Source organism: Malaya genurostris, chromosome 1 (assembly GCF_030247185.1).
Source record: "Malaya genurostris strain Urasoe2022 chromosome 1, Malgen_1.1, whole genome shotgun sequence".
NCBI classification, from domain to species: Eukaryota; Metazoa; Arthropoda; class Insecta; order Diptera; family Culicidae; genus Malaya; species Malaya genurostris.
Window position 1 is genome coordinate 2,697,362 of NC_080570.1, and position 27,544 is coordinate 2,724,905.

The following is a 27,544-nucleotide window of genomic DNA, read 5'->3' on the forward strand; positions in this document are numbered from 1 at the left end:
ATGTAGTGTTTATAAGTGCGATCTTGGATTACGAATCGGAACTTGCCGAAGGTGTGGTATTTTAAATTCTAAGATTTTACAAGGAACCTTTCGCCTGTTGTTTAGCACTGGTAAGTGTCTCATTTGCTACTTACAGTATGGATAGACAAGTTTCAAATTATGGAGAAAGTTAACCTATTTTGTTCTTCCAGCTGCGCAAACGTAGTTTTGTATTTGTTTTTATCAGTGTTTAAATCAATACGTTTTTTTTTTGGAAACCGTTTCCCCTCATTAATAGGTCTACGTATTTGTTTAACGAAGTGACAGTGGTCGAAAAAACATTCCGTTCGGTTTGTGTAAGATATAACACAATATTCTAGTTTTGTTTTGTTTTGTTCACCATCGACTCGTTCATGCATAGAGGACTATTCAAACCTTTCTGGTCCGGTGCAGTACCAATACGAAATGGTGCCGGACAAGTGTGAATACACCCATTGAAGAGTGTGGAAGAATGTTTGCGTCCGTGCACGGAACTGTCGGCACTTAATAGGACCGGGAAGGTTTGAATAGCAGTTTAAATTAAACAGCGTGTGACCACTTGACAGTTTGACTGTTGTACCAGGACTACATATTTCCGGATTTCTTTATGTCAAACGACTTAGCCCCTTATCTACGATGATATAAAAAATAACTGTCAACTGTATTCGATAGATGTCTAATCTAATCACCCTCTTTTCTGCCTTAGCATTCAGCATGGGTGAAATCGCTAATACAATGAACTTTGCTCAAAGACGCATTTCTAGTGCAAATTGATTTTATTACCAAGCTAGATTTATTTCTATCGCAAAAACAATTGATAAGAAAAACAAACTGAAAGCTAAAGAGTTGAAAAAGGGGCCTGACATAGTTATCAACAATACTTTTACCCGGAGCTCATCAGGATCACAGATCCGATCAGGGTACATCAAATTGGTACGCAAAGATTTATTTCAAACCACAATTTTGCTTGTATCAAATAATTTGGGTAGTTTTCATGGTCATTGTAATCTTGAAGTTTGAGTATTTGTAATCTACGTTCATGTTTTCATCATCGTAAATACATTTTTACCGAGAAGAGTCTTCACATATGCATTTCAATGACCTTACCAAGCCAGAAGACTAATTCCACGCACCTGATGAAATAAGCCTTGAATGACCCAATCGACAGGAGATTGTCTGATTCCCTCTTGTGTTTGGTATTGTTCAAATCCAATTGGCCCGAGGATCACGTAAGGAGGTCACCAACTTTAGGCTTATCGCAATGTCCGTGCGGCGTTCAACTTCATCAGTGTTCAGCGTGGAAGATGTTCGAATTCGATTTGCGCCAATGATAGTAGAGTAGAGGATCACTTTATTTGTTTTGGTGTTTTTTTTTTCCTTTTCGCTATTATATACTTACTGATAACCAGAGGAGTCCGCTCGTCGAAACGTTTTCTCGTTTGCTGTTGTTTATTAATTGTTGTCGGGGTACGACTTTGACCACTTCTGACACGGGATGGCGTGATTTATGCCGTTCACCATCGGCGTGTGATCTTTTGTGTTTGTTTGTTCCTTTTTGGCGAAGAAGCAAGCAATCAGGAAAGAGGGCTGGACGCTTCAATTTCATATTGGCCATGTCCATCTTTCTCTCTCTGTCGTATTCTTACTGTCACCATTACAAACTCGTGATTGGTCCACTAGGGATACTCGATTGTTACTAGTTTTTAAGTTTTCATACCCTGAAGAATAAAACATATTGATCATCTGCGATTAAGCTCCAAATAATGTATTTTTAAACATAATAGTTCGCTATTCCTTATCATGACGAGTGACATGCATCAAAACTTGTAATCTCAAAAATTATTTTATTGAAAAAATTAGAAAAACTGCAGAGTTTACTTTGAAAAAATTCATAATAACACCCGATCTCGACGCTTCTAAGACAAAACAAGAAAACCGCAAAACTTTGGATATACGCGTAAAAACGCATAAATTCGGAACAAACAATAGTGTAATAAAACATCCATTACCCACATTTGACAACACATCGCTCTGCGAAGACCAACAATTGTCTTTGGAATAAAGCTGTATCTTCTTCGCTACGAATGATGATTTTTGACGTCATCAGCAACGAGGACTCTCCAGAGAAAAGTCGACGTCGTTGAAATACAGTAAGAATATCAAAGGCCCGAGATGGTTACCCAGCGAAATTCCGGTTGAGGCTGAAACTCTTCTGAAATGTGATCGCCGAATTCGACTACGAAATCAAATGTGCAAACTATCTACAGTCTTGGTGATAGGAACAAAGTTCAAGTGAAGAATTGAGCGAAGTGAAACAGTGATACAACAACAGACTATTGTACGACAAAGATCAATAGTTATTGAGTTCCTGGAGAGCAGAATTCAATAATGAATATGAGAATTTTAAAGCAGCGGTCCATCTCTACCTAAACAAGGCAAAAAGCTGCAGTTGAACGAATCGAGTAATGCAATATACATGCAATTTCTGAAAGAACAGGAAGCGATGATTGCCAAATTCGCGGCTGTGAATTAAAATATCCACTGTTAAGCACAACAATCTTAAGTAGGATGAAGTGGGGAGATATGCCGCGCTTTTCTTTAAATTCGGATAAAATTAACAGGAAGTAACGAACCGTTACTGTGAATATTTTTAAAAATACTATAAACATTACTTATTAATCTAATGTATTTGTTAGGAGAAGAATCAGTGATTGTCATAATAAATTATTGACAAAAGAAAAAAAAAAACTTCTGGTGAGAAGCTACTCCGTATAGTGAGATTCCACTTGTGAATCACAGAATGTAGAATCGAAAATTGTGAAGAAGAAAAATTGAAACTTTCTACTGTCCTTCTTTGATACATTTCATGGCTGCTTCTAAATTTTCGGATGACCGTAGATTTCACATTACATTAACCTTTCTTTTATATTGGGTAGGTATTCTGCATGCTGTAATTAGGAAACAAAACATTCCTCGATCAAAAATAAAAGGCGATACTATCCCATAGTTTTAATGCGGCGTCTCTACCGGTTAGTAGGTATAGACACAGCTTTATTCCAAATAATGATGAAAGAAAAATCTTTGCCTGTGATTGAAAAAATATCTTCAACAACATTCTATCTGGCACAACGATAGGTTATGTCATTATTTTGAGATAGGACTTCAGTAGGCCTTGTGAGTAATCGGGCAAAGCCACATGTACACCCAAGGATATCAAAACTTGTCTATACCGACTCGAAGCAACCCTAGGCACGTCTGCTACGGTTAACAACGACATCAACTATCCTTAACAAAGAACACCTTGGATGAAAAACATACAACGAAGCTTCCAACGACAACAGTTGTAGACGAAGATGCGATTAGTAAACCAATAGCCCCCAAACCTCTCTGGATGGCAAAGAGATGCCCTGTCTTCCAAGAAAAACAGGCCCTGTTTCTAAAGACATCTGTATCCTTCTTAAAGACTAGCTACCATGCCGACCCTGTCAACTTGGAGCGAAATCCATCTTCAGTTCAGTAACGTCATCGCACGGCATCACATTCAACATATCATGTCAATTGTATTGGTGTGCAGTGTTGCTATTTTGGCGCGCACGATTTTTACATTTTTATCAACTACTCGTATGTACAAGTTTCGATTCAGACTGGCCTGAGGGCGCCATGCTCGCAAAAAAGGATGATGCCAATGATTTGTTCGAGAAATGGGTGAGCTGGATATCTTGTTAATTTGATGTCTTCGATACCATGACTACTTCGTCTGTGATATGACTACTACGTCGTTTTTTATTCGTGAAATCAAACTACAAGACATTTTTTAAATTATTATCGTTTCTAATAATGGATAAGGAAAAGTATATAGATAACAAAGGCGAATGATAAAGAAAACAGATATACAGGAAATGTAGTTCAACAAGAAAAAGATATACTTATTTTGAATTAAATGTGATTCGCAGAACAGTTAAATGTCGATGGAATTTATATAAGATAAGAAGCTACTGGCTACTTATTCCTGGTATGACATGAAAAAAAACAGAGAAACTCTACCAATTTTAGCCGTTGTCAGATATCGGTCTTTAGACAAGTTCTGTCTGGATACTAACGTTATCATTCTTCTACTGGACTAAGGTCATAATATGAAATTCAATCAAATTTATACTAAAACTGGCACATTGTCAATTTGCTTGTTTATTCAAATTGCTGGGGTCACTTGGTAACTAGTTCGTGTAGCAACCAAACCAGTGTTGTTCGATAAGATTATTTTGTTTTATCATTGGCTAGGGGTCACCCAAGACAATGAAAACTGAAACGTTCGTTTTAGCAAAGAGAATAAATAACGACTCGTAACTATGGATCGTATTGGTAAAATAAATAAATTTTACTGGTACAAGAAATAGGCTTACTGTGATCTGAATTCAAATTGCTGGTAGCTTCCTATAATTCGGTTTCGATATCTCAACAGATCTCAACGCTTATCGACACTTTCATTGACGACTCATCTTCGCCGAAGCTGATCGTTCGTCGGAGAAAAAAAAACTAAACCCTATATTCAATACCGATTGGTACTGTCGTTGTTATACGTTACCCGATGGTTGAAATTCCCTTCAGCAAACAGTTTGGCTCGGTGCACTGCCAATCACAGTAGACTGTTTTATTTGCATCCACGTGTTAACTTGTCATCTATTAGGTTTCATTCGGGTGTGACAGCTTCACGTCGTTGTCGTCGTCGTCGTCGTCGTCGTCGTCGTCAGTGCCGGTTGTTTAATCACACCACAGTCCCAGGGCTAAAGAGAAACGGCCAAAATGTCGTGCGACCTGTAGTGTACCATTGAACCGTTCAAAAATAAACCCGGTAACGTATCACTTGCATCGGTTGCACTATCCAACAGTTATCGTGAAAAAACATGATGCACAATAATACAGCAGTAATGGTTAATATTTTGTGAGTGTAAGATCAGAGATTGATATGAAATGTGCTGTTGACAAATTCGATTTAACATCGTCCGTAAGTTCATTTATCTGTCACGTAATTTCACTGATCAATATCGATCCTTTTTTCGACAATGGTAAACTTTCCAATAATTAATAAATCTACTCTGATGTTTCTCAGAATCAAATCCCCATGGAGATCCCCAGTTCACGAGAACCGAGCACCTTTTTCCTATCGTTAGAAAGATAAGGTACACAAATCCCCGGGACACTCACCTTACATTTCGTCCATCCCTATACAGAGAGAATAGAATTCAACCGGCGGATTGACTCGCCGTATTTATCAGTAGTAGCAGCAGCAGCAACAGCAACACATGCACGCGAGCGGCGATCGGGGCCACAACAAAACAATCGCGGCATTGGCTGGCGATTTTCAGTCGCATTTCACTGACCGAGATGTTCGGATCGTAGTCTCTGCAGAACTTTGCCAACCCTCTGTGCGTTTTTTGGTAGCGGTTTCGTTTTGATAGTGTTTTTGTGTCGGCTATTTGGCGGCTACTGTCCTCAGAAGAAATTTGGATAAGTGCCAGTTCGCGGCCGGGCTTCCGTTCGACGGTGGCGTGATCGTTTGTCACCACCCCCAATTCCGAAAAGGAATTCAACTTGATAAAATCATACCCATAGCTACGGAGCATACATAGCTTGGCTACCGCGTTCCCGTGTCTTCTCCGGAGACCAGTGCTTGATGTTTGCCTAAAGTTGATGAACTGTGATCATAACCATTGACCATTCAATAATAACGTGGTAGTGAAACGGTTGTGTACATCATCCGCTGCAGTCGGAGTTGAATGAGTAGTGAAATAGATGCAATTTAATTGTCGTCTTGAAACAGTCTTTCGCTATCTTTAGATAGATTACGGTGCACTCGAGTGCAGTCATCGGAACCCTTGTACCTACAGCATGGTTGGAATTGTGGAAGTCGTGCTGTTTCTTGCCGTGGTGGGATACTTCTTCAACAAAAGAAGGTAATGGATTTTGGTTTTCAAAATCGTCGAACAAGTGACTGTTTTTGTATTAACTGAAACAGTCCGAACTATTTATTCACCATTTTGACCTGTGATGTCGGTTAATCTGGTGCCTTGAACCGAAGGAAGCACACAATTTCTTGCATACGAAATGTCGTTTCAAACCCTGCGTAATGAAGCTAAAATATGTACACTGCTCTTATCAAGCCCATGTACTTCTTTGTCCCCTCGTGAAGCTTGGTTGTGTGTCTACTAATTCATTGGAAATTGCGCGCGTTGCTTCTGCGCTTCTTTTTTTTTGCAAACGAGATTCTAATCGCGTGATACTGAAGTACAGTACAACTTTGAATCATGAAGTCCGTCCGGCGCGTTGACCTCAAATCATTGATTATTTTGGTTTTCGTCAGCCCGAATTTTTTAGGGTGAGAAATTGCAAGAATTGCTAACAAACAAATTAATAAAAATTTAAAAAATTTCAAACGATTTGGTTAGAGTGAAATTAGTTATTTTGCCCGTCACTATAACATAACTTTTGAGCATAAATCCATTAAAAAAAAAGACAAAAACAGAGAAGACTTTCGACCACTATTAACGGTAATCTGAGTTCGGCCAGGTCCGAATGTAGGTCGGATAAGGAATAGGAAGGGATTTTAGTCCAATACTTGTTGTTATTAGAGGTCGTATATATTACAGCGTCGGAATAAACTTTAGTGATGGTAGTATTTGCGCGCAACTGAGTATGTTCGAGCGCTTATTTATTGAAACTGAATTCACAATCACTAAACGTAGACTAAAAGAGAATTATTCAAAGCTATCGCAAAACTTTTCTAGTTAAAAATGTCTTCTACAGTGCAAATGAGTGAATATGATTTATACAAACCAGTTGATTCCTAGGTCATTAGACAAATTTTGAACAATTTTTTTTTATTTACTACGAGAAGATTGATGATTGGTTGTTTTGTTGTGTTCTTAAGAGCCGACTACCGAGAACAAATATTGCTTTGTCTTGTGTTAATTTGAGGTGTAACACGTACCTAACTAAAAAAGTTTTAACATGCAATGAAACACAAACGGTTCATTCAATTTCAAAATTTATTTTTTCATATTAAAGTACAATCCTTCCGGTTAATTGTGGAATATAATTTCATTCAAATGGCTGCCTCGGCTGGCCTTGCAGTACGCCATACGGCCGGTCCAGTTTTTTAATACATTTTCGGTTGTATGCAGCTTTATTTCGTCTGAAAAACCTACAACTGTCTCAAGGTAAAACTTGAGTGAATAATATTAATTTCTAATTGAAATGAACTAGGTTTATAAATAGAAAAAGCTTATCGATTCAAACGAGATCGCAGAATGATAGACCATTAACGCTATAAAAATAACTGCATGCGTGCAAAACTTGAACATAAACTTGGCGAAGAGAAACTCCATAGCACTAATAAGCACATAGATATAATTGCATATATTTGGGCTATTTATAGAATTTCGTCGACTACAAGACAAATACAGAATGCACATTGATGTGTGTCAAATAGTTCAAAATAAAGTTATTCAGAGGTTGAAAATATTAAACCCCAAAATAATGCAAAGTGCACATAATCAATTATTTTCCATGTTTCGTCTTCGACTCATCAGAGCATTAGCAGTTTATGTTGAACTACATGCGCGACCTAGCAGTTCAAGGTAAACCTATAAGAAGACGTTAAGTTAATGTTATTAAAGCTATTTGCAAAACTTTTGGCACCGAAGTGCAATATCTAAACTGTTAAAGCTCTGATGAACCTGAGACTTGAGGTTATAGGTTGAATTATTTCAACTTCTAAATAACCTCAATCTGTACGGCTAGGAAGCCGAACGTGATGTCTGTATAGACTTTGTACTTCAGTACAAACATACCAAATCTTTTGCGGCTGACGTTGAAACGCTAGTGGCTCAACCAAAATTGCTAATGCGCTGACGAGTCGAAGACGAAACATGAAACAAGATAAAATTGATTATGTGCACTAAATTTTGGGTTTAATTTTTTAACCCCTAAATAACTTCATTTCGAACTATTCGAAACACATCAATGTGCATTCTGAAAAGTTGAAAATAATTGATTTAGGTTTCCTGGTTTTCATTATTCTAACCGGAAAAGGTTTTCCATCATCGAGATGTGGTTCATGTCTCTTTATTCCAAACGACAGATTCATTGGCATTTTAAACTGACCCAGAAGAATTCGTATATCTAGGAACCGTCAAATAGTTTCATTCGAAAATGAAATACGACGTCTGGATTTTAATACCCATCGTTTAAATCGCAGTTTGTGGAAATCTAACAAAATTGTTGGTTACATTCTTATTTTACGATTTCGACGAACTGAACCGAATGGTACATGACCGTTGGCCCTCCTGGTCAAGGTTAGCAACCCGATTTTCGCAGCGATCGCCTAACCTTTCTAATAAGAAAGGCAGGAATGTTTTTGTGTGGGTGCCTAAAGAAGTCATTAACTTATCGTTGCTTGACAACGAACATTTCCGATAACAAAATATTATCAAAACTGGTAACGACCTTTGTCACGTTAATGGCATGATGACTTCACTAAGCCAAGAGATAATTAGCCTAGTAGACAGTAGAAAATTTCTGGTACAATGGTATCAGCTCTCTAGGAAACAGATAAATGTAATAATGATAAACAAATCCAATTTGTCTCCTGATTATGTGCGATGACGGGATTGAATGGGGAAAACCCAGAAAATGACGGGTTTTTTAGAATTTGAACTTTCTCGTGCGTCCCATCGGGGTTCGATGCATAACTTGCGCTTGTACTATTCATACCAGGTATACCGGTATGAAGTGAGCGGTTTTTATTTTTTGTTAAAATGAAACACGCAAATAAAAAGGTTCGTTTTTGAAAGCAAACTAATCAGACTTCATCGTAGGAATCGAAGTGCTGCTCAACCAATGTGTGGCCAATCGATGAAAAACAACTGGGAGTCGGAAGGGGCTAAGTTTAGTGAATACGAAGGGTTGGGTCGTAGCTCCCCGCAAAGTGCTTTGACTGTTTTCTGAATTGGTTTTGCTTTTTGCTCAGGTGCTAAACTATTTTGCCGTGTCTTCTGGACCATTCTGGTCGTTTTTCGATCAAATCATGGTTCAAATTAATAATTTGTTGTCTGAAGCGATTGCTATTAACAGTTTCATCAGGTTTTAGGAGCTCAAAAAATTTAGATGGGTTCCAATGAAATGTTCATTATCGTCACATTCGTATCTTAACGCTTACTTCATACCGATATATCTGGTATTGGTTTGAATCCAGAATTTTACCCAGTTATTTTAGAACAAGTAGAATCGGTCAGCCATTACTAACTTTTTTTTCAGTAGTTGACTGCTAGTTCTTCGCCTTTTGATAATTTGATATTTATTTCGACCTACTCAGTCAACTTAATGCACTATTTTTTTCTCAATACCATACGAAAAACGAGTTTAAAAGGATAGATGAAACAACAGTAATGATCTTTACGAATTGCCATCCTCGGAATTGCTTTACCAATTGAGCTACCTGAAGATGTGGTAAAATTACATCTCAAGAAGAAACTCAAGTTAACAAAGCATCGCACTTGTCAATTTAAGTTTAACCAAAGCAACCAAGCATAAAAAAAAATAACAAAATTAAATTCAAACATGTGTACTTGGATAGAAATCAAAATAAATTACCTTGGGATACTTTTCATCATGACGAATTTGAAGAAAGCAGAACGTTGAATTTCAATGAAACAAACCAATAGATTTAGCACACAGTGCTCAAAGTTTGTTTTTTTTTCCTGAGATAAACAACTGGAAAAAAATTGACCTGTCGTTATGTCACGATAACCGATTAAGCGTGCCTCCTGCAGTGCAGTTCTAATTTTGAAAATGATAAAAAATAGCATTGATTGATGTCAGCTGATAACGATCATAATTAAAGGTGGATTTTGAGTGCATTGCATCTTATCAGGAATGCAGGTGAATTTGGAATATGATTACATTGTAAAAGTTCATTCTAATTTAGGGTGTTTATTTGTTTTTTTTTGCGGAGAACATATCAACGATAGTTCAATGAATTCTCCCAAAGAGGATTATGTGATTAGCACATTCAAATCACGCACGAAACGTACTTGCAGTCCCGGTATAAGTGCTTCGCCGCACGTATGCCGGATGGACCTTGATTCGATGTGCTGTTACTCCGATGTTTACCGATACCAGTTGAGCATTGAATGGTTGGTTCCTGGTCGTTCTGGCGTTGGCCAACGACTCAATCACTTAATTTGTTACAATTTAGGACTTAGGATTATCTAATTGATTCCCCTTTCGAATAATTTTGATTAGTTTGATTTTATACGTGTTTGTAATGTGTTTGTCGTCTTATTAGTCGAGCCAATAAATAAAAAGTGATAATTTGAAAGGAACAAAATATTTTTTACCCCAAATTTATGCTAGGATTTTATAATTATTAGTATTATAGTCAAAATTATACATTTGCAAATCCAAATTACTTACGGTTAGCTGCTCCCGCACCTAGGAAAAATACACAATTTTGACCACATATGCCTAAACCATATTTTGCATCAATGTTTAGCTTTCCTGCATTGCCCAACAAAAAAGCAGACTGATAAAATTCAAACAACGAAATACGAAACCTACCGACATCAGTTCTCAAAGACAGTTCTTAATTCGCAACCTTCTCCGATCCGAGGAAATTGTTCTGCCAATTGCACTATTCTGGAAGTGATGAAACACAACTTAGAAGACTAATACCGCACCCAACTACTTATCATTCATATCATAAGAATTTCCCTTTAATTCTCCGACTAAGTAATTTATTTTTCTTATCCAATGTTTGCTCGATAGGAACTAGAATTAACAAACTATTTTTACCTTGCAGGATTGGAAAAAGAATTTTAAATGTAAATGTCTATTTTACATTTAAAATTCAAGTGAACTGCAAAAAAAGCTATATACTAATCCATGAATCCAAAATTTTAATTTTTTTTAACAGAAGAATAATGTATCCACTCTAGAAGAAGGGAAGAAGGTTTCCCTGGTTTTTGAATGGCGATAACTCTCGCTTGTCTCCAGTCGTGTGGCACAATATTACCCTCAAAGAACTTGTTGAATGAATTCAACAAGCGCCTTTTGGCAGAGTCAGGCAGTTTTTTCAACTAGTCAGAGTCAGTGGATTTTCAACAACCATTGAATTTTACTTCTGTCTAACCCCAGAGTTTTATTGTTACACGACAAGAGCGCAAGCGAATACTTTACCATCGAAAACGGTGTTTCGTTTGTACTCGATGTCTTCTGTTCCGGTACAGAGTCGGGACATACTTTTTTAGTAAACTTTGCTTCAACTAAGCTCTTCATTATCATATCTAGCGCCGCGTAATTCCGGTAATTTTCAAATGTTCCAATTTGTTGAACGCTGAAATTCTTTCTCTTTGTCTCACCATGGGTTGGAAGTACGGATGTAAGTTTTCACACCGGGTTTCGTCTGAGCTTGAATCGCGGTATCGAGAATCAAGCCAGCCAACCATTAACGTGTACTCTTCCTCGGGAGGAAGTTCTTGTGTTGTTTTTAGTCTCGCAGACATCAAGTTTGTGCAGTACACTGAGGTCTTTTTACGCGTTTTTATTTTACGCGGATTTTTGAAGTTTCGTTTTTATGCGAATATTCAAACTTATGCGGTTTTCTTGTTTTGTCTTTGAAATGCACGAAGCATTGAGATCTAGTGTTATTCCATTTTTTTCAACTCTGAAAATTGTCGAAATTTTTCAAAGTAAAAATTCTTTTCGTGATTACACCAGATCTTGATGTTTCATGTATTTTTAAGATATTCGGCATCTACAAAAAATGTTTCGATTCCGAAAATCTCAACAAATTTTTGTCAAGATAACACCAGATGTTTCATGAATTTTTGAAGACATTTGGAATCAAAAAACAAAAATTCTTAAATTTTGCGGTAATTCGATAGAAAGAATAGTACTTTTTGATCCCCAAACGTACTCCTCCGTAGGGATCATCTTGATCCAATCGAATAATGTTGAAATTATGGATGTTTAAGAAGTTAACCGAGTTTCACACAATGCAAATGTGTCACATTTCAGATTGATGACTAGAAATTTGAAGGGATCTCTTTTTGCGATTGAATCCGTGACGTCGGTAGATGAATTAGCCATCGAAGAACACGAGCGCTGGAAAGAAGGGGCCATTTTGCAGTCAACTGCTTCAAAAATGTTTTGTAATTTTTAGAGTCCCGTCAGAAGACACCTTCAAATCCTTACTAGAGAGCTTATGAGAAGATTTATTTCTCCTCTTCCTACAGCTTTGAGGGACAACCAGAGACCCAAGTAGCACATGTAACTTGTTCATAAAAAATAAAAATAAAACAGATGCTGCATAATGGTCGCATGACAAACACGACGAAACAAGTCGTATTATGATGGTGACAATGGAGTCAAAATAATGTTACGAAATGACATCTCATCATACTAAGTTACAATAAGTTCCAACGTAACTTTTCGGTAATCTAACTCTTACGACGTGTTCGCATTGACTGTTTTTAGTCGCCAACTGGTTACTGTGACAAAATGCGACACTGAAAAAGTGACACACTATAAGACAAAGTTAAGTAATACTTTCATATCGGTTACCGTATTCGTTGTGATGCAACAAAGAAATACAATTACAGTGTCGGTTGAAAGCTTCCGTACATTATCCCGGACAATAATATTAAATCAATATGTAGAATAAATAGAAAATTCCTTCAGTTTAAAAAATTGGCTAAAGTTAAATCTGCGCTTATTGTTTGCCGGTACATATGCGAAGTAAACTTGTTTCTTTTTGGGAAGTACATTCTATCTATCAGAGAAAATATTTCTACACTTTGTCACGGCAGTGTATGCATGGAAAAATCTATGCCAATGGCTACCATTATGACCGGGGAATGAAATATTCATTAAATTTGAAAACAGTGCAATTTTTAATTATTGCGATTGGTCAACTATTTTAACTTTGGTATATGAAAAACTAATATTAATCACAAAAATGTTCTAGCTGAACACATTTCGACTTTTTAGCTATAAATTTCATATGACGGGAATAAAAATATGAATATTATTTTGTATGTCGATGTTCTGAAACCCAAGATATCGGAGGCGCGCGCGTTTTCAATAAGTACAATGATCAACTTCACTATAAATATCGAATTGCACTTAGATTTTGAGTGTATATAGTGAGTTTAAAGAATATTGAATACTATAATTTGGCTCTTATTATCGGATGCCAATTTTTGGTCGTAAATGTTGAATGGGAAAAACATCAACCAATTGTAACTTCACACAAACTTTTATTTTCTGTTTCATTGTGACTGATGTGCGCGCTGAATCAAATCAAATATTCTTTACTGAGAAGTTGTTTGGCAACCCTTCGTAAGTCGCACAAACTCCGCCTCTTACGCTTTTCAGGTAACATAGCAGTTATGGTGCACGTTGCAAAGTCTTCAACTTGTTCCATGAATTTGTGTCATATAAGTTACTGTCATTGAAGTGTAATAATGTGTGCTACTTGGGGATATACCTTCCAATGGGTCGTCAGGATTGCTCTCGTCAGTTGACAGGCCGGTACTAGGTAGATGTTCGTTCGAACGCTTGCTGCTGCAATGGGATGTTGTGTGTCCTTCGATCGAGTTGTCGGGCCACCTGTGAACCAAAAATCAATCTTCACCATACAAATCATTCGACATATCTCGTCCTTAATTCTTTCATTCAGGTGCTATTGGATATTCCTGGTAACACTTGATCTCGACTATCTCCACCTGGTGCTGGTTGGATCGCCGAGGCTCCAGTGAATCGGTAGCCATACCCCAACTGGAATCGCTGGACCGATCCCGACATTCTTCCGTTCGATTTGAAGGTGGATATCGGAAGCATCGATACAGGGAGAACTTCCGGGAACTAATGTTCTAGAGGATAGGCATGTCAGTCCTAGACTTCGGTTCACAAGATGACAACTACCGGAGCACATGTGCTAGCCCAGTGCGTAAACCATTTCACCTTATAAACACACATACACACACAACAATGGATGTAATGACAATCGACATCGTGCGGGTAAAAATTACAGAAGCCACGCACGTGACTCCGAATGCCTTTTCGGAGATCGGACGTGAGCATGAAGAATTTACTTTTAAAATAGCAATCCAGTAAAAAAATTACACTCATAAACATAAGGCAGTCAGTTGTGAGTTGACTGATTTGACAACTAGTGCAACGGAAAAGTTCAATACCCGCGTCGGTATTGCTGGACATTTACTAAATGCCCGTGTTTATCGAATCCCGTGATAAAAAGGAACTTTTACTGCATTACGCAACAAGAAAACTTATGCCGTTTTTCATTGAAAAACACTGGTGGCGTGGATTGCTCTGGTTTTGCACTTTCGAGCAGAAATGCAACATTCTGACGGTGTTTCATTGTCATTTCTGCTCGAAAGTGCAAAACCAGAGCAATCCACGCCACCAGTGTTTTTCAATGAAAAACGGCATTAGCAACCACCGTGGATGAAATTCGATTCCTCAATTCTTCCTGTCTCCAGTTAGGTGTCGGTTTCATTCGAAACGAGCAATCAGGTGGAAGGAACAATTTTGTTGTAAATCCTGTTTCACTGCATTGGAGATGATCCTTACGTCATAGAAGAATTTTGAAATGACCGATGCTCTCGATCGTAGTAGGCCTACTAACTAAAGTGAAGTACCTGTGATGGTACGGTCAATATTTTTCTTCCGGAGCCCATTCACATGCAATTAATGTCCGATGGTGTTGATAATTTGTGCATTATTTTAATGGATCATACAGTTTGTGTACGGTTGTGATCGTGAGGGCATAGTAAGATTTCACTGATCTAAATAAAAACACTAGTACAGTAAGCAAATGCGAAATTCCACCACAACCTGTTAACGTAAACAAGTTGTTTGGATTTCTGTCGTCAGAAGAAACGTGATAGGGATCACCTTGGATGTCGTATGTGCTATATTATTCATAATCAAATGTAATATTGATAGTTAATTAAAAATCACACACACTCGTCCCGAATATCAGAAATCAGATCATCAATCATCAGTCGATGATTGGTCGTCCGTACGGAAATATGCAGCGAGTGAACATATTTCCCAACCATGCTTTCCGACACCTGATAGCAGTGCGAGCTGTTGAGGCTTCCAGGTTCAAAAAGTCATCTTTTTGCACTTATTCTCGCTGGCTACGTCAAGGGCAGACAGGCGGAAACCATGCGATCGCAGAGTGAGAATCGAAACAGCTGTTTCTGTGATTGAATTTAATGTTGATTACTCGCGAGACGCATTGTTTTGGTTTGTGTGGGACATATTTGTTAATTAAATTGTTTGTTTTTTCTTCTGTTTTTTTTTGCAGAGGCACAGACATGGTGGACATAATATCAAATCGTGTGCAGGAAGCGTACGGATCCTTCCGCTTACCGGGCATGTTCGGATCTACAACCACCCAGACGGTAGAGGGCGGTGGTTTTTCCACCTATGCAATGCTCAAGCGCTTTGGTGAGCAGAGGAAACGGAAACGCCAGACCGATAAAGACAATGACCGGAAGGTAAGTGCCATAATTTCAAATGTCAATGTAGTACTAGATTTTGCTTGCTTGCGACTGCACGGAAAGAATCGTACAATAATCATGGGAACGCACCGCCTACTTCTGTCGAGTGATGCACACTCAGTGCAGTCAATTGGAAAGGTCAATTAAAATTGCACAATTGCCATCATTTATACGCAATACCAGCACAAATCGTTTGTAAATAAACGCCAAACCCCGCTTCTAATCCAAAACTATGTTATATTCTTCCATGTTTCTATCTTCTTACTTGGATGGAATGGTTTTTATCCCTTAACGCTTTAATCACTGCACTTTGAACAAACAACATCATGGAACATGGTTCAGATGCGCGAGGAGAGTCTCTACCTGATGAAGGATTCGGCAACCCCACACATATCGCCCGAAATAAAGCCGATACCCGGTTTAGCCTGTCGGTTCTGTTCGCCGAATGAAAGCGTAAGTTTGTACATAATTGTGATTGTCTGTCTAACCGGGTGGAGAAAAATACTTTCCGATCACTTGAAAATTGTTAAATGCAACACTCATCTATTTTCATTTCACTACTTTTGATATTCCTTCTTACTACTAATCCGACAATCAGCGATCTGCTGATTTTCTTTCTTAGAATAGCACGATAATAAAATATATGCAATCATCCTGTTACACTAATTGATCAATCTAAATTTTCATTCAGAGTTAGTAGCGTACTAAATACATGCATGCATGCATGCTTGCACCACAGTCCATCCGACGAGGAACGGAATTTTTCAATTGCTCACACCGGTAATCATTCTCGTACGATAAAAGTTAACCCTTGGGTGCCGGTCTGTACATGCTCGATTCGCGATCATATTTGCCTTGGCAACGTTAAGTATGTCTCAAGGAACCAAACTATTACCTGTTTAATGCTTGAAAGTGATGCTATGAAATATGAGCCTAGCGATTTTCGAGAGGAAATCTTTCGATGCACGATTAAGGTTATGTCAGTGTATTTAAAAAAAATCAAAGCGTATGTTTTATGTGTGTTTGTGTCTATTTTATCACTATACATGGTTCCATCCCGTAGGATTGATTATTTACAGCTCATTAATTCCAATTCCACATAATACGTTAGCATGGGTATATAAAAAAAACCCTTCGTAAACCAGTACATCGACATCGGTCCGTTGTCGAGTACTGTTAATTGAATGAATTATCTTAAATAGTAGTGGCACGTGCTGTCACTGCAGGATGGAATAAAACAACTATGCCAAATATCAACTTACTCAGTGGGAATATATTTTCTATTGCGCATCAGGTAATTTTTCTGAAGCATACACGCGTAAACATCTAAAATTCGATCAATACGATTTCCTACATGATCGAATAGTATTCTGTATGTTAACACTTGGATATTCAGCTACCAGAAGCATTATATTAGATTTTCACTGATGTTTGACCGATTTGAACGCTTCAAAGGTTCGTTTTGACGATTGTTTTTCGTACGAAAATTCCTCTCTTAGTTTTTATGGGAAAATATTCCAACATGATGTGCTGTGACGAAGGTCTTAGCAAATTGCACACTGCTGTCTCCTTCGTGTTTTCTTTTAATTGAGCAACCAAGGCTGCTTCGGAAATAGTATTGATACCGACCCTTAATACCGTTCTCACTTCCACTTTCACATTCACTTCACTTACATGTCACTTCACTTGATTTTACCTATTACCAGTATCACGCATCGTGAAGTGATCACTGTGGTGGAAAAAAAATTTTTTTTTTCAACAGAATATTGGTGGCGTGATGTTCATAATGGCATCAAGTTCATCCAAGTAAATACTTTTGTCTTTAAAGCGACTTCCGTAATAAGGACCTACATTCACTTCACTTGATTTCGACCGTGAAGTGATACTCATAATAAGGGTCACAGTCACTTCACTTGGATTTCGCCGTGTAGTGACACTGGTAATAAGGGCCACCATTACTCATATTGATCATCTCGATAGCATGATAGCCATCATTGCTGGTAGTCTTCATTTCCATCGTTCACAAGGAAGGTTAAAGAAGATGAAAAGAAAGGAAAAGTTTGAGCTTCATCTACATAACAGCAGGACGACGACTCGTCAGATTCTTCCATAGAGGTCACGGAGTTGGTGATTTGAACCAGTTTTAGATCCATGATTCGCCCTAGGCAAACAATGTGACCATAAAAGCTTTATTTTTTTCATATACGAGATTGTTCGAGCAATAGTGGTGAACGAGAATTTTCCAAGAGATGTCCCCCAAACAGGGATTAGCTCACCGTTGAAACTTTTGTGTCATTTTTTTACAGTTACATCAACCATTGCTGTTTTATCATTTTTTTTGTAACAGCCATAACTGGAAGACCTGAATACGAATAAAAAAGAAAAATTATTCGTTTCAGTTGATTGTGTGAATTTCGCAACTTTTACTGCTTCCAGAATTAAAACGGTGCATTTCTACTAAAGATTGATTTATTGGCGACAAATATTTTCTACCACACAGTTAACTAACGTGGAAGAAATGAGAGTAAATAACAGTGCAATATACAGGATTTTGTATGTCGAACTCAAAAACTCAATTGCAATTTAGTTCTAAAATTGAATGCTGAATTTGAATTCCGAAACTGAATTTAGCAGTTCAGTTCAGTTGAGAGCACGACCTGAGTGTTTGAGGTTTTATATCGCGCAAAAGGTCTGCTTTCATTGCTGTCGACTGCTCCTCCTGTCGACTGAAGTCCAAATGAAAGCACGACCTTAGCGTTTCACGGTTTGTTGCTACTGTGGTTGGTGGGAATTCCAGTTCCGATCAAAGTTTACCTTTTATACTCTTCCAGTAGAACATCGAAACTGATATGTGTCTGACTACCTCAAAACCGTCGTCCTGGTGCGAAAAAGGCAAGCAAGCGTGATGAGTTTTCCTCATTATTTCCAAAAGTTTTAGAAAACTTTGTTTATGAGTTATTTATGGTTATCTCACACTGTTGAAAATTTTATTCCAAACTGATCATATTTCTGGTAGCTTATTGATAAAATTATGTTGCTAGGTTAAGTACAACAAGAGATTCTACCTATTCTTGAACAGGGTAAATTTTGAAGAGGCGCTCCATAGTAAAGTACGTCGACAAAAGTTTTGCTGGATTCCATCGATCTCTACTGTTGAAGTTTACGGGGAACATACTCTTATCAGTTGTGACTTGTGATCGTTGGTTGAAACGTTTAGAAAAAAATGGATTTCAGATAAAGAACGGACAAGTCAACCCAAATAAAAAATGATTAAGCAAGGATTGTTGAACGTTGACAATACTCAAACTCAAAAATCAAATGAAGGAGAGCTTAAAAGTTAGTCGCCAAACCATTTTCGGTCGCTTTTGCGTCGTGGGAAATATTCAGATGGTGGGAAAATGTGCTTCTTGTGAGATGAATGATGGCAAGAAAAGTTAAAAAAACAGTAAGTGAAATTTCGCTTCCTCAGCATGAAGCGAAATGGTTTCTGCACCGGTTCGTGGTGGAAAACGAGAATTGAATTTAATTTTAGAATCTTAAGCGCAGAAAGTCAAAGTTCGACCCTGGCCAATCATCGACCTCAACTGCAGAACCTAATCGCTTCGGAAAGAAAATGATGCCGTTCATTTAGTGGGATCAAAAAAAATCTTCTGAAACCAGTAGAAACAGTAAATATTAATCGTCACCGACAGCAAATGATGAAATTGGATCAAGCATTGCTCGAAAAACAACATAAGAGTTTTTGCTATGGAACAGATATTTTAGAAGGCCACTCTTTGAAAAAAAAAATTGTTTCAATTGCTGAATTATCTGAAAATATAATTTAAAATTTGTAGAGTAGAACTTCGCAAACTTCTGGAGTTATAAGCGTGTTTTCTCGAAACAACGTCTTTAGATCTGAAAAAAAACTACGAATCGAATCGAATCTTTTTTTGCATTTTGTACGATGTTGAACCCAGAAGGCTCTATATCACCAATTATGCGGCACTTACGGAAGAGTCTGATGAGTCGTTGTCCTTCCGTAAAGGAGGTGAAACATCAACATTTCTTCTTAAGTTTTTATCCTTCCCTGTGAACGATGGAGATGAAGACAGTCGACAGTGGTGGTTTTCATGCTGTTGAGTAGAGATGGGCAAAACAGTTCATTTCAAAGAGTCGTTAGGAACCTGATAGTTCTACCGGAAAACGTAAAAAACTAATCGTTTACTTTTGTGCACTTTTTCAGAGGTCGCTAATATATACAATTTCTACTGTATTCTTATAAATAACTACCGTTTCGAAACATATAGTTATTAATACACTTTCTTATGAAATTCAATCGCTTTTATTTCTTTTGAAAAGACTAGAGAACTATCGTTTTTCAACATAGAACTTTTGTTCAGCAATTCTTCCAGAAGAACAAGTTCTTTTGAACCATTCGCGAACGGATTGGCCATATCTACTGTTGAGATGTTTAATCTGAGTTGTTATGGTATTAGTTTCCAAGGCCTATTATTAGTGAATCAGCTAAATATACACCGAGGTCTTATTCTACACGGTTTTCCGAACACTACGCAGATTTCTGACAGTCTGACTGAAAATTTCCGATTTCTTTTTAAATATTTTTCGAGAATCCACGTAATTCCAAAGACGATTTTTTAGAAATAAATTTTTGTCTCGATCTCGATGTTTCATAAATATTTAAATTGTCTATAGTTTTGCGGTTTTTTACGTAACGTATCCCCCGCGTAAAACAAGACCTCAGTGTATGATTGTATCAGAGTGCAATCCGCCAAAACCATCGTCAAAATGCAACTGCAAATCGTCCTTCCAGCTTCGCACAAAAGAGTCACAGTAGGCCACGTCAAAATTTGACGTGAATTTTCGGGCCAACATTTTCCTCAAAAACATGTTTTACAATTAATCGATAATCTGGAGAATATTCAAAACGGTTCTATCTAAGGTGTGTTTTCGCTGTTCCGTTTGCTCCCGTTTCAGATGATTTGTTTTACTTAGTAGTGTTCAAGTTCGAGTAAGTGTAGCAGATATTTCAATGGCTTATCTTAATTTCAAACGAAATTGGTAAACTCAACACAAGTTTTAGAATTTTATTAGTGAATCAGTATACCAATTTTGGAAAAAGTGAAAATTATAAGAAATCCGGAAAAAGTGTTACGATCATGAATAACAACGTTCATGATCAACTGGAAAGACTAATAAAACATCATTTTGTTGATTACTGTTTACATTTCCTTAACACTACATTAAAATATAAAGAATTATCAACGTAGGATTACAATATTGCTTCTTCTCGAATACGAACACAGCCAAGATTCGAATTAATTTAGTATAAAATGATAGATTTAAAAATGGCTGTCCACGCGATGCAATTATTGTTTGGTAGTTTGCTGACTCTTGCTTAAATAAAATGTTGACATCCGAAAACTGGTGGTCGAATAATACTAAAGTTCGTAAAGCGCGGTTTTACTTCAATTTCGTTAAAAGTTTTTGACGGAACTTGGTGACAGAAAAATAATTACTGCCAATTAGAATCAACATTTGCCGGGATGCTGTAATCTATATTTTTATACAGAATACAGAGTCGTCGTCCTGATGAATCATTAACATTTCCTTTCTTTTTTTTTGTCATTTCTTGTAAACGATGAGATGGGGCTGCCAGCGATCGTAGTTTTCATGCTGTTGAAATATTTAATCTAACTTGATTCTAATCAAGTCAAAATGGGTATGCGCACCTAGCATATTTTTTTTCATTTTCTTGTTACCATCTAATCTGAGCTTAGTTGGGAACAATTCGAAATCCATCGCAGTATAGAGTTAGTTACTCACGTCGTTTTCGCTTGATACCAAACTGTCCTGATGTCAAACGGTTTCATCGAATTCACCTCCATTTTCATTTTTCAATGATTTCACTTAAACTCTCCAGACAGTATGGTCTGTTTCGCGCACTTCTGCAGTGATTGTTTTGTTCGCAACTGCTTTTTTTCTGTGTTTAGTTCGATTCCAATGGGTTTACCACCTAATTCTGTTCGACACTACATTTGAACACTGGCAGCTCTGCTTCCTAGCTTTTACAGCCGGCGTTCATCGAAGTGAAAATTAAATTTTTCTTCATTTAAGAATTCTTTTCGTGGGTTTTACACTGTTTTTCGTCAGAATCATACTTTCTGAACTATTTTTTCTGTTATTCGGCCATCCTCGTCGCCAAATTGTTATGCCTTTAACAATAAAACACATATCTCTAGTAATAGGTTCGTTTTCTCTAGGTAGTCTAATGCAAAGTGCAACAGCTACAGCAGCAGTTAACCAATGACATGTAGTCATAACACAAACCTAACCCGGTTTCCAATCTAACTGCTGTCAAACCATTTGTTTGAAGTCAGTTCTGAACCTAGTTTCAACGCTGTTGAACTGAAAATCGAGTCAGTTTCGAACCTGGTTTTTATATCAGGTTTGCTCAAACCACCGTTGCTAAGTGCGAAATCAATACAGTTTCATGAAAAGTGTTTGTTTGATGAAACTACCCTGGGTCAGTTTCAGTTTGCTCAAGCGAAAACGACATCAGTAACTCTCAGTGAAAAGCATCACTATTGGCTAGAGCTTTTCAAGTACTGATTTTATGAATTAACAAAGATTTCAAGGCCTACTGATTGATTGAAGTGGAAAATTTTCGGATTGAATTCTTTTCCGGGCTGTCAAATCATGGGTTAACTAATGATAATAATAACTATACAAGATCGCGCTTCCCGAAAGTATTTTCCGTTTCATTCTGACATATTACCTTTCACTTTCGTTTGGGTCGTTCGCTCAGTCTGACATGTTGTTAATATTTTTTTATGCTTCGAAGCGAAACGAAGTGAGCTTCCGAAAACGGCCTGAATCTGTGATCTCTTTTGCTCTACCCTCATCATACGTCACACTACAAAACATAACTTCGTGTCACATCGTCAACCTGTGGAATACCATGGCTGTGGTGTGTTTCCGAACACAGCAACATACGCCATTTATTTAATCAACTGCCACACACATCCCACCTTGCCGGTGTTGATATGGCAGTATAACAATCAGATTTTTTAAAATGAGTACTCCGGAGAGCGACTGCGCGAGAAATTTTAGAATTATCGCGACACCAAGATTCAGTCGCGCTTTTCACGATCGGAGCTTGTGTCGTGTCACGCGTGTTCTGCGAGATCAAGCTACGAAGTGGGTATTAAAAATAGTAGGAATTATTAATGAAAATTATTACGGTGTTGCAGACCTAAACATTCGATTTAACTACGAAAAATATTTGTGACGCAATCGAAATGGTGGAATCTCCGTTCCACAGAAAAAAAATGTTCGTCAGTAAGAGTGTTATCAGTGCTGATCGTATTTATCCACTCGGTCAATGGGTACCGTTATTCGTTGCGACCTTGTAAACTTGCGAGTAAAATATCTTATCGTGGAAATTTTGTCTTTTCTTAAAGCAACCCCAGTTGGATGCGTCTGACCGTCGCCGTAACGTGATCGACATTCTACGCGTGACTACGCATGCAGGTGAACGAACCAACAGCAGCTCCCTGGACTGGGGTGTCTGGTGTCCCCATCTGGCACAGGCAGCCCGTGTCGTCAAGTTCGACTATCCTCAAGTGGCCGGTGCAGTGCTAAGCGAAGACCGGATAAAGCAAGCGCTGGAAATTGCAGCTACGGAATCGGTGAACGAAAAGCGCCAGGAGCTGGGCAACAATGAGAACGATGAATCATTCGACGAGGATGCATTCTACAATCAATCTTTGAAAGCTCACGAAAAACGGGCAGGAAAGGTATGAAAAAAATTGATATTTGATGGGAGTAGAGTTTCTAATGATTGACCTATTTATTGTTGTTAGATTTTGATCGGTATGCGTTCGAAGTTGTCAAATTTCGTACTGCGTATCACGTCTTGGGTGCTGTACAAACTGCTACCGTGCTTTATTTCCGGCGTGGCAGCTCATCCCGGTCAGATCGACATGATCAAACGAGCGATTGCGAATCATCCGGATATTCCGTTGATCTTTCTGCCGCTGCACCGATCTCATCTGGACTACATCATGGTCAGTTTTATTCTGCTAAACAACGACATCAAGTGTCCTCTGGTTGCCGGAGGAGACAATCTTCGTATCCCAGTTTTCGGAAACATCCTGCGTTATGATGGAGCGTTCTTTATCAAGCGGAAGATCGATCCGATAACCGGTAAGAAGGATCACGTCTATCGATCAGTTCTGCACACGTACATCCAAAAGTGCTTGACTGCCGGACATAACGTGGAATTCTTCATAGAAGGAGGTCGTACCCGAACCGGAAAACCCTGTATGCCAAAGGTAGTAATAGTACTAGAATGATGAATGGAATAATCAATCAATGTCTTTTTAGAGCGGTATTTTATCAGTGATCGTGGATGCTCTACACGACGAAACCATCGCGGATGCTTTGCTGGTTCCGGTTTCCATCAACTATGAAAAACTAGTCGACGGAAATTTCGTACGAGAACAGCTAGGCCAGAGGAAGGTACCGGAAAGTTTCACATCCGCTGCTTCCGCAATCATGAAAGTCCTCAAATCCGGCTACGGTTTAATGCGCATCGATTTCAATGAACCATTCTCGCTTACACAGCTAGTGAAATCACTGCGTAAATCGGAAATCGTTGCAACTCCCACGTTGGAAATGAGGTGAATAGTGTTTTGAGTCGTCATTAAATGTGAAACTTTAGAAAAACTTTTTTTCAGACGCCTTCAGCATAAACCGTCTACCTCTTCGCTCTACGGTACCGACGTCGTTCTGGAAGAACAGGAACAGCGAACACTAGTCGACAGCATCGCACGTCACGTTGTGTATGACTGTGCCAAGGCCACCTCCGTGATGACTACCAATGCGTTGGCTTTCTTACTTTTGAATCGTTTCCGCGATGGGGCACCGCTTTCCATACTTTCGGAAGCACTAGACGAACTGCGAAACATTCTGGATTCCTCCAGTCGCGATCTGGGATTCACCGGAAAGTCCGAAGACGTCGTGAAATATGCAGCAGATCTGCTTGGTCCTGGTCTTGTGACAAAGGAAAAACGTGGCACTCAGATGTTCATCAAACCGGTCACCATGATTCCGAACGTGATCGAACTGTCATACTACTCGAACAGTTTGATACCACACTTTGTCATTGATTCGATCGTGATCACTTGCGCTACCCTTCTAAAACGGGAAGCAGAGCGACGACAGCAGGAATTGAAACTATCCACCGACGATGTCAGTATTGGCCGGTCGCAGCTGTTTCATAATTGTTTGGAATTCTGCGATCTATTGATGTACGAATTTATTCTTTGTAAACCGTGCCAAAATCTGGAGACAGTTCTTCAGGATTGCTTTGACAAGCTGTGTATTCGGGAACTGCTGGCTCAACCACAGGTTCGTAAATTGATTGAGTTTTTTTTTGTTCAATGAGGAAATTTTTTATTTTATCATCCCGGATCAGGTTGAATATACAGAGGAACAGCAACATGCCCGCCGAATAGCCGCCCGTCTGGAGATGGAAGACTTGGATGATGGGGTCAGCAGTGAGGATGATTATTTCGGTGAAAACGAGGCCGAACAGGACGATGAAGTCAGAGTGTTCCTACCAGCGGAGAAGCATTGCGATCGGATAGTGCTGCAATCGGTGCTGGCACCGTTCACCAGTACCTACGCGGCCGTAGCATTCTGTCTGCAAAAGCTAGTCGATGCCAATTCCATGGTTGAAGGTGAATTCATACAACTGTGCATTAAGGAACTAAACAGCCGTGTTGAACAGGGAACATGTAAATACGGTACGTTAGCAAAAGTCTGCTTTTTCCAAGGACGGAAGTGTAATTTAATTGTTTTTTTTTTCATTCCTGACAGGTGAAAGCATATCAACCGATTCGGTGCGAAGTTGTCTGAAGGTACTGGAGAAACGTTCGTGCATCGAAATAAGCAACTGTAGCGGTACCCGAACGGTATCGCTGACGCCCGTGTACGATTCCACGACGGAAGTGCAGAGCATCATCCGGTCGATGGAGAAATTTGTTCCAGTTTAGCTGCTATCAGCCGGCAGGTTAGACGCAACTTATTCCTAGAGACCGAGAGACTGTTGTACGTAAGTAACAAAGTTAGAGCGGGACTGACAGTGCACCGGAGGAAGTGACATTATGCATATGAAAGAACAGAGTGATATTCAGGTAACCCGATCTGTGTAGCTAGTGATGACTTGAGATGAGCATTTGTTTTACCAATAATTTAACATTGCAAAATAACAGAAGACAGTAGACAAACACGAACGCCCAGTCGACGCTAAGTAATTGTAGCAAATCCAGGTTGAATTTTTGTAGATTATAGCTTGTTTTATGCGAAGCAACATTTTTTTTTATGAATAGTCCTCCTTTTTAAAGAGGAAAACGCGCAATAAACGCACACAGTTAAACTTAGTGATACATGAAGAATCGACCAATTTTTGCTGATCAAAGAGTGAACAAATACCATAAACACGAAAAAAAATTGAACAGATGTTTCATGGGTGATGAGACGTGTTTTCTCGATGTTCGTAGAGAGAAAACTTCCTAGCCACTGTCTACTGTCCATCCTTCCATGTTTGTATAATTTTTCCTGTAAACAGACTAGATATTCATAAAAAACATAAATACAGGTTTCAGGGCAGTAACATTTCGAAGGATGTTCGTTATTATGAGGAGGAAATAATAAACTACATATAACATATAGTTGAAATAGCAGCGTGACCATTTCGTCTCATGATTATAATTTCCAAATTCTTCTTGTTGGCATAAGACAAATTTATCTGCAGATCGGAATACCAAACCGACCTGAGAATGTTTCGATGGGACCATAGTCGAAATATAATGGCCATAATCATGCTTCTCCAGATCAAAATAAATTTCAAGTGTCTCTACTTAGCGAACAATGGAGAAAGATGGATCGATAAAAGATCAGTTTGCTTTCATACCGCGTCCGAGACTGTCAACAAAATAAACCACTTACGAAACAAAGAACAATGCAGGGGTCCCATTAGTGCTGCACTGAAAACGAACTATTTTTTGGGCGAACGTTTGTATGGAAAAGTTGATTCGATTTGGTCACCTAATGTCCTAATGACTGAACCAAACGAACAAAAAGGATCACCTTCAATGCGAATAAATACCGTCGTTGTTGATTTAAATCGGGCTGGCGAACGCAAATGCACCTCGATTTAAAGCAGGTGCATTTGCTACAAATGAATTAAACAAATTGTGTAATTTACGTACAATTTCGTAAAGAGTGCTTAGCAATTAGTTCAGTTCGCTTTCATATCTCATCCAAGTCAGTCGATAAAATAAAACCGCTTACGTTCGGGACGGCAGAAACCGAGTACAGTATTGTGTAGTGAACAATAGAACGATTTCGAAATGAGTGAACGAAATGAAAAATGCCACTACGAAAAAATACAATTATTGTTGACTTCAGACAGTGCATAATTCGACCTGCGATAGGAGAATTTAAAGGTTTGCTTGAGAAGCAAGTTCATATAGTTCTATAGAGTTTGATGCAAATTCATCTTCTATAGATTCAATTCACTAAAGACAATAACAATGAGCACTACGTGGGCCATGAAAACATTAAGTAAATAATGGCACTACGTGGGCCATGAAAGCATTAGAAAAATAATGCTATAGAAGTGTTTGTGCATGATCAACCCGCATCGGTTAACGATCAGTACATTTGCAGAACTATGTCCCAGTACGGAAAGATTCGTAACATCGAAAAAGCAGTGTGGAAGAACTTTTCCCCCGGTATTCTAAATGGCCTACGTTTGTTACGCATGCGCTTGAAGAAGGCTATACCTTCTTATGTGATTTTCGGCCAGGATACAAAGATTCCGTGTAAATCACTTTGTACCTACGACAATCAGATGGGTACATGCCGAT

At 38.4% G+C, this 27,544-nt stretch overlaps 1 protein-coding gene across 2 annotated transcripts; it reads left to right on the forward strand.

The window, feature by feature from the left end:
* The first annotated feature begins 5,309 nt into the window (after nt 1-5,309).
* LOC131429785 (glycerol-3-phosphate acyltransferase 1, mitochondrial) lies at nt 5,310-26,068 on the forward strand. 2 transcript variants are annotated; one of them, XM_058594146.1, is made up of 9 exons: nt 5,310-5,969; nt 15,410-15,602; nt 15,948-16,058; nt 23,069-23,404; nt 23,471-23,941; nt 23,994-24,289; nt 24,347-25,019; nt 25,087-25,417; nt 25,491-26,068. In XM_058594146.1, the coding sequence occupies exons 1-9, from the start codon at nt 5,905-5,907 to the stop codon at nt 25,664-25,666; spliced, it is 2,652 nt and encodes an 883-aa protein (XP_058450129.1). In that variant the 5' UTR covers nt 5,310-5,904; the 3' UTR covers nt 25,667-26,068. The 2 variants fall into 2 exon arrangements, with proteins under 2 accessions (XP_058450129.1, XP_058450118.1); XM_058594135.1 differs by lacking the exon at nt 5,310-5,969 and adding an exon at nt 15,101-15,280.
* Nucleotides 26,069-27,544: the final 1,476 nt, after the last annotated feature.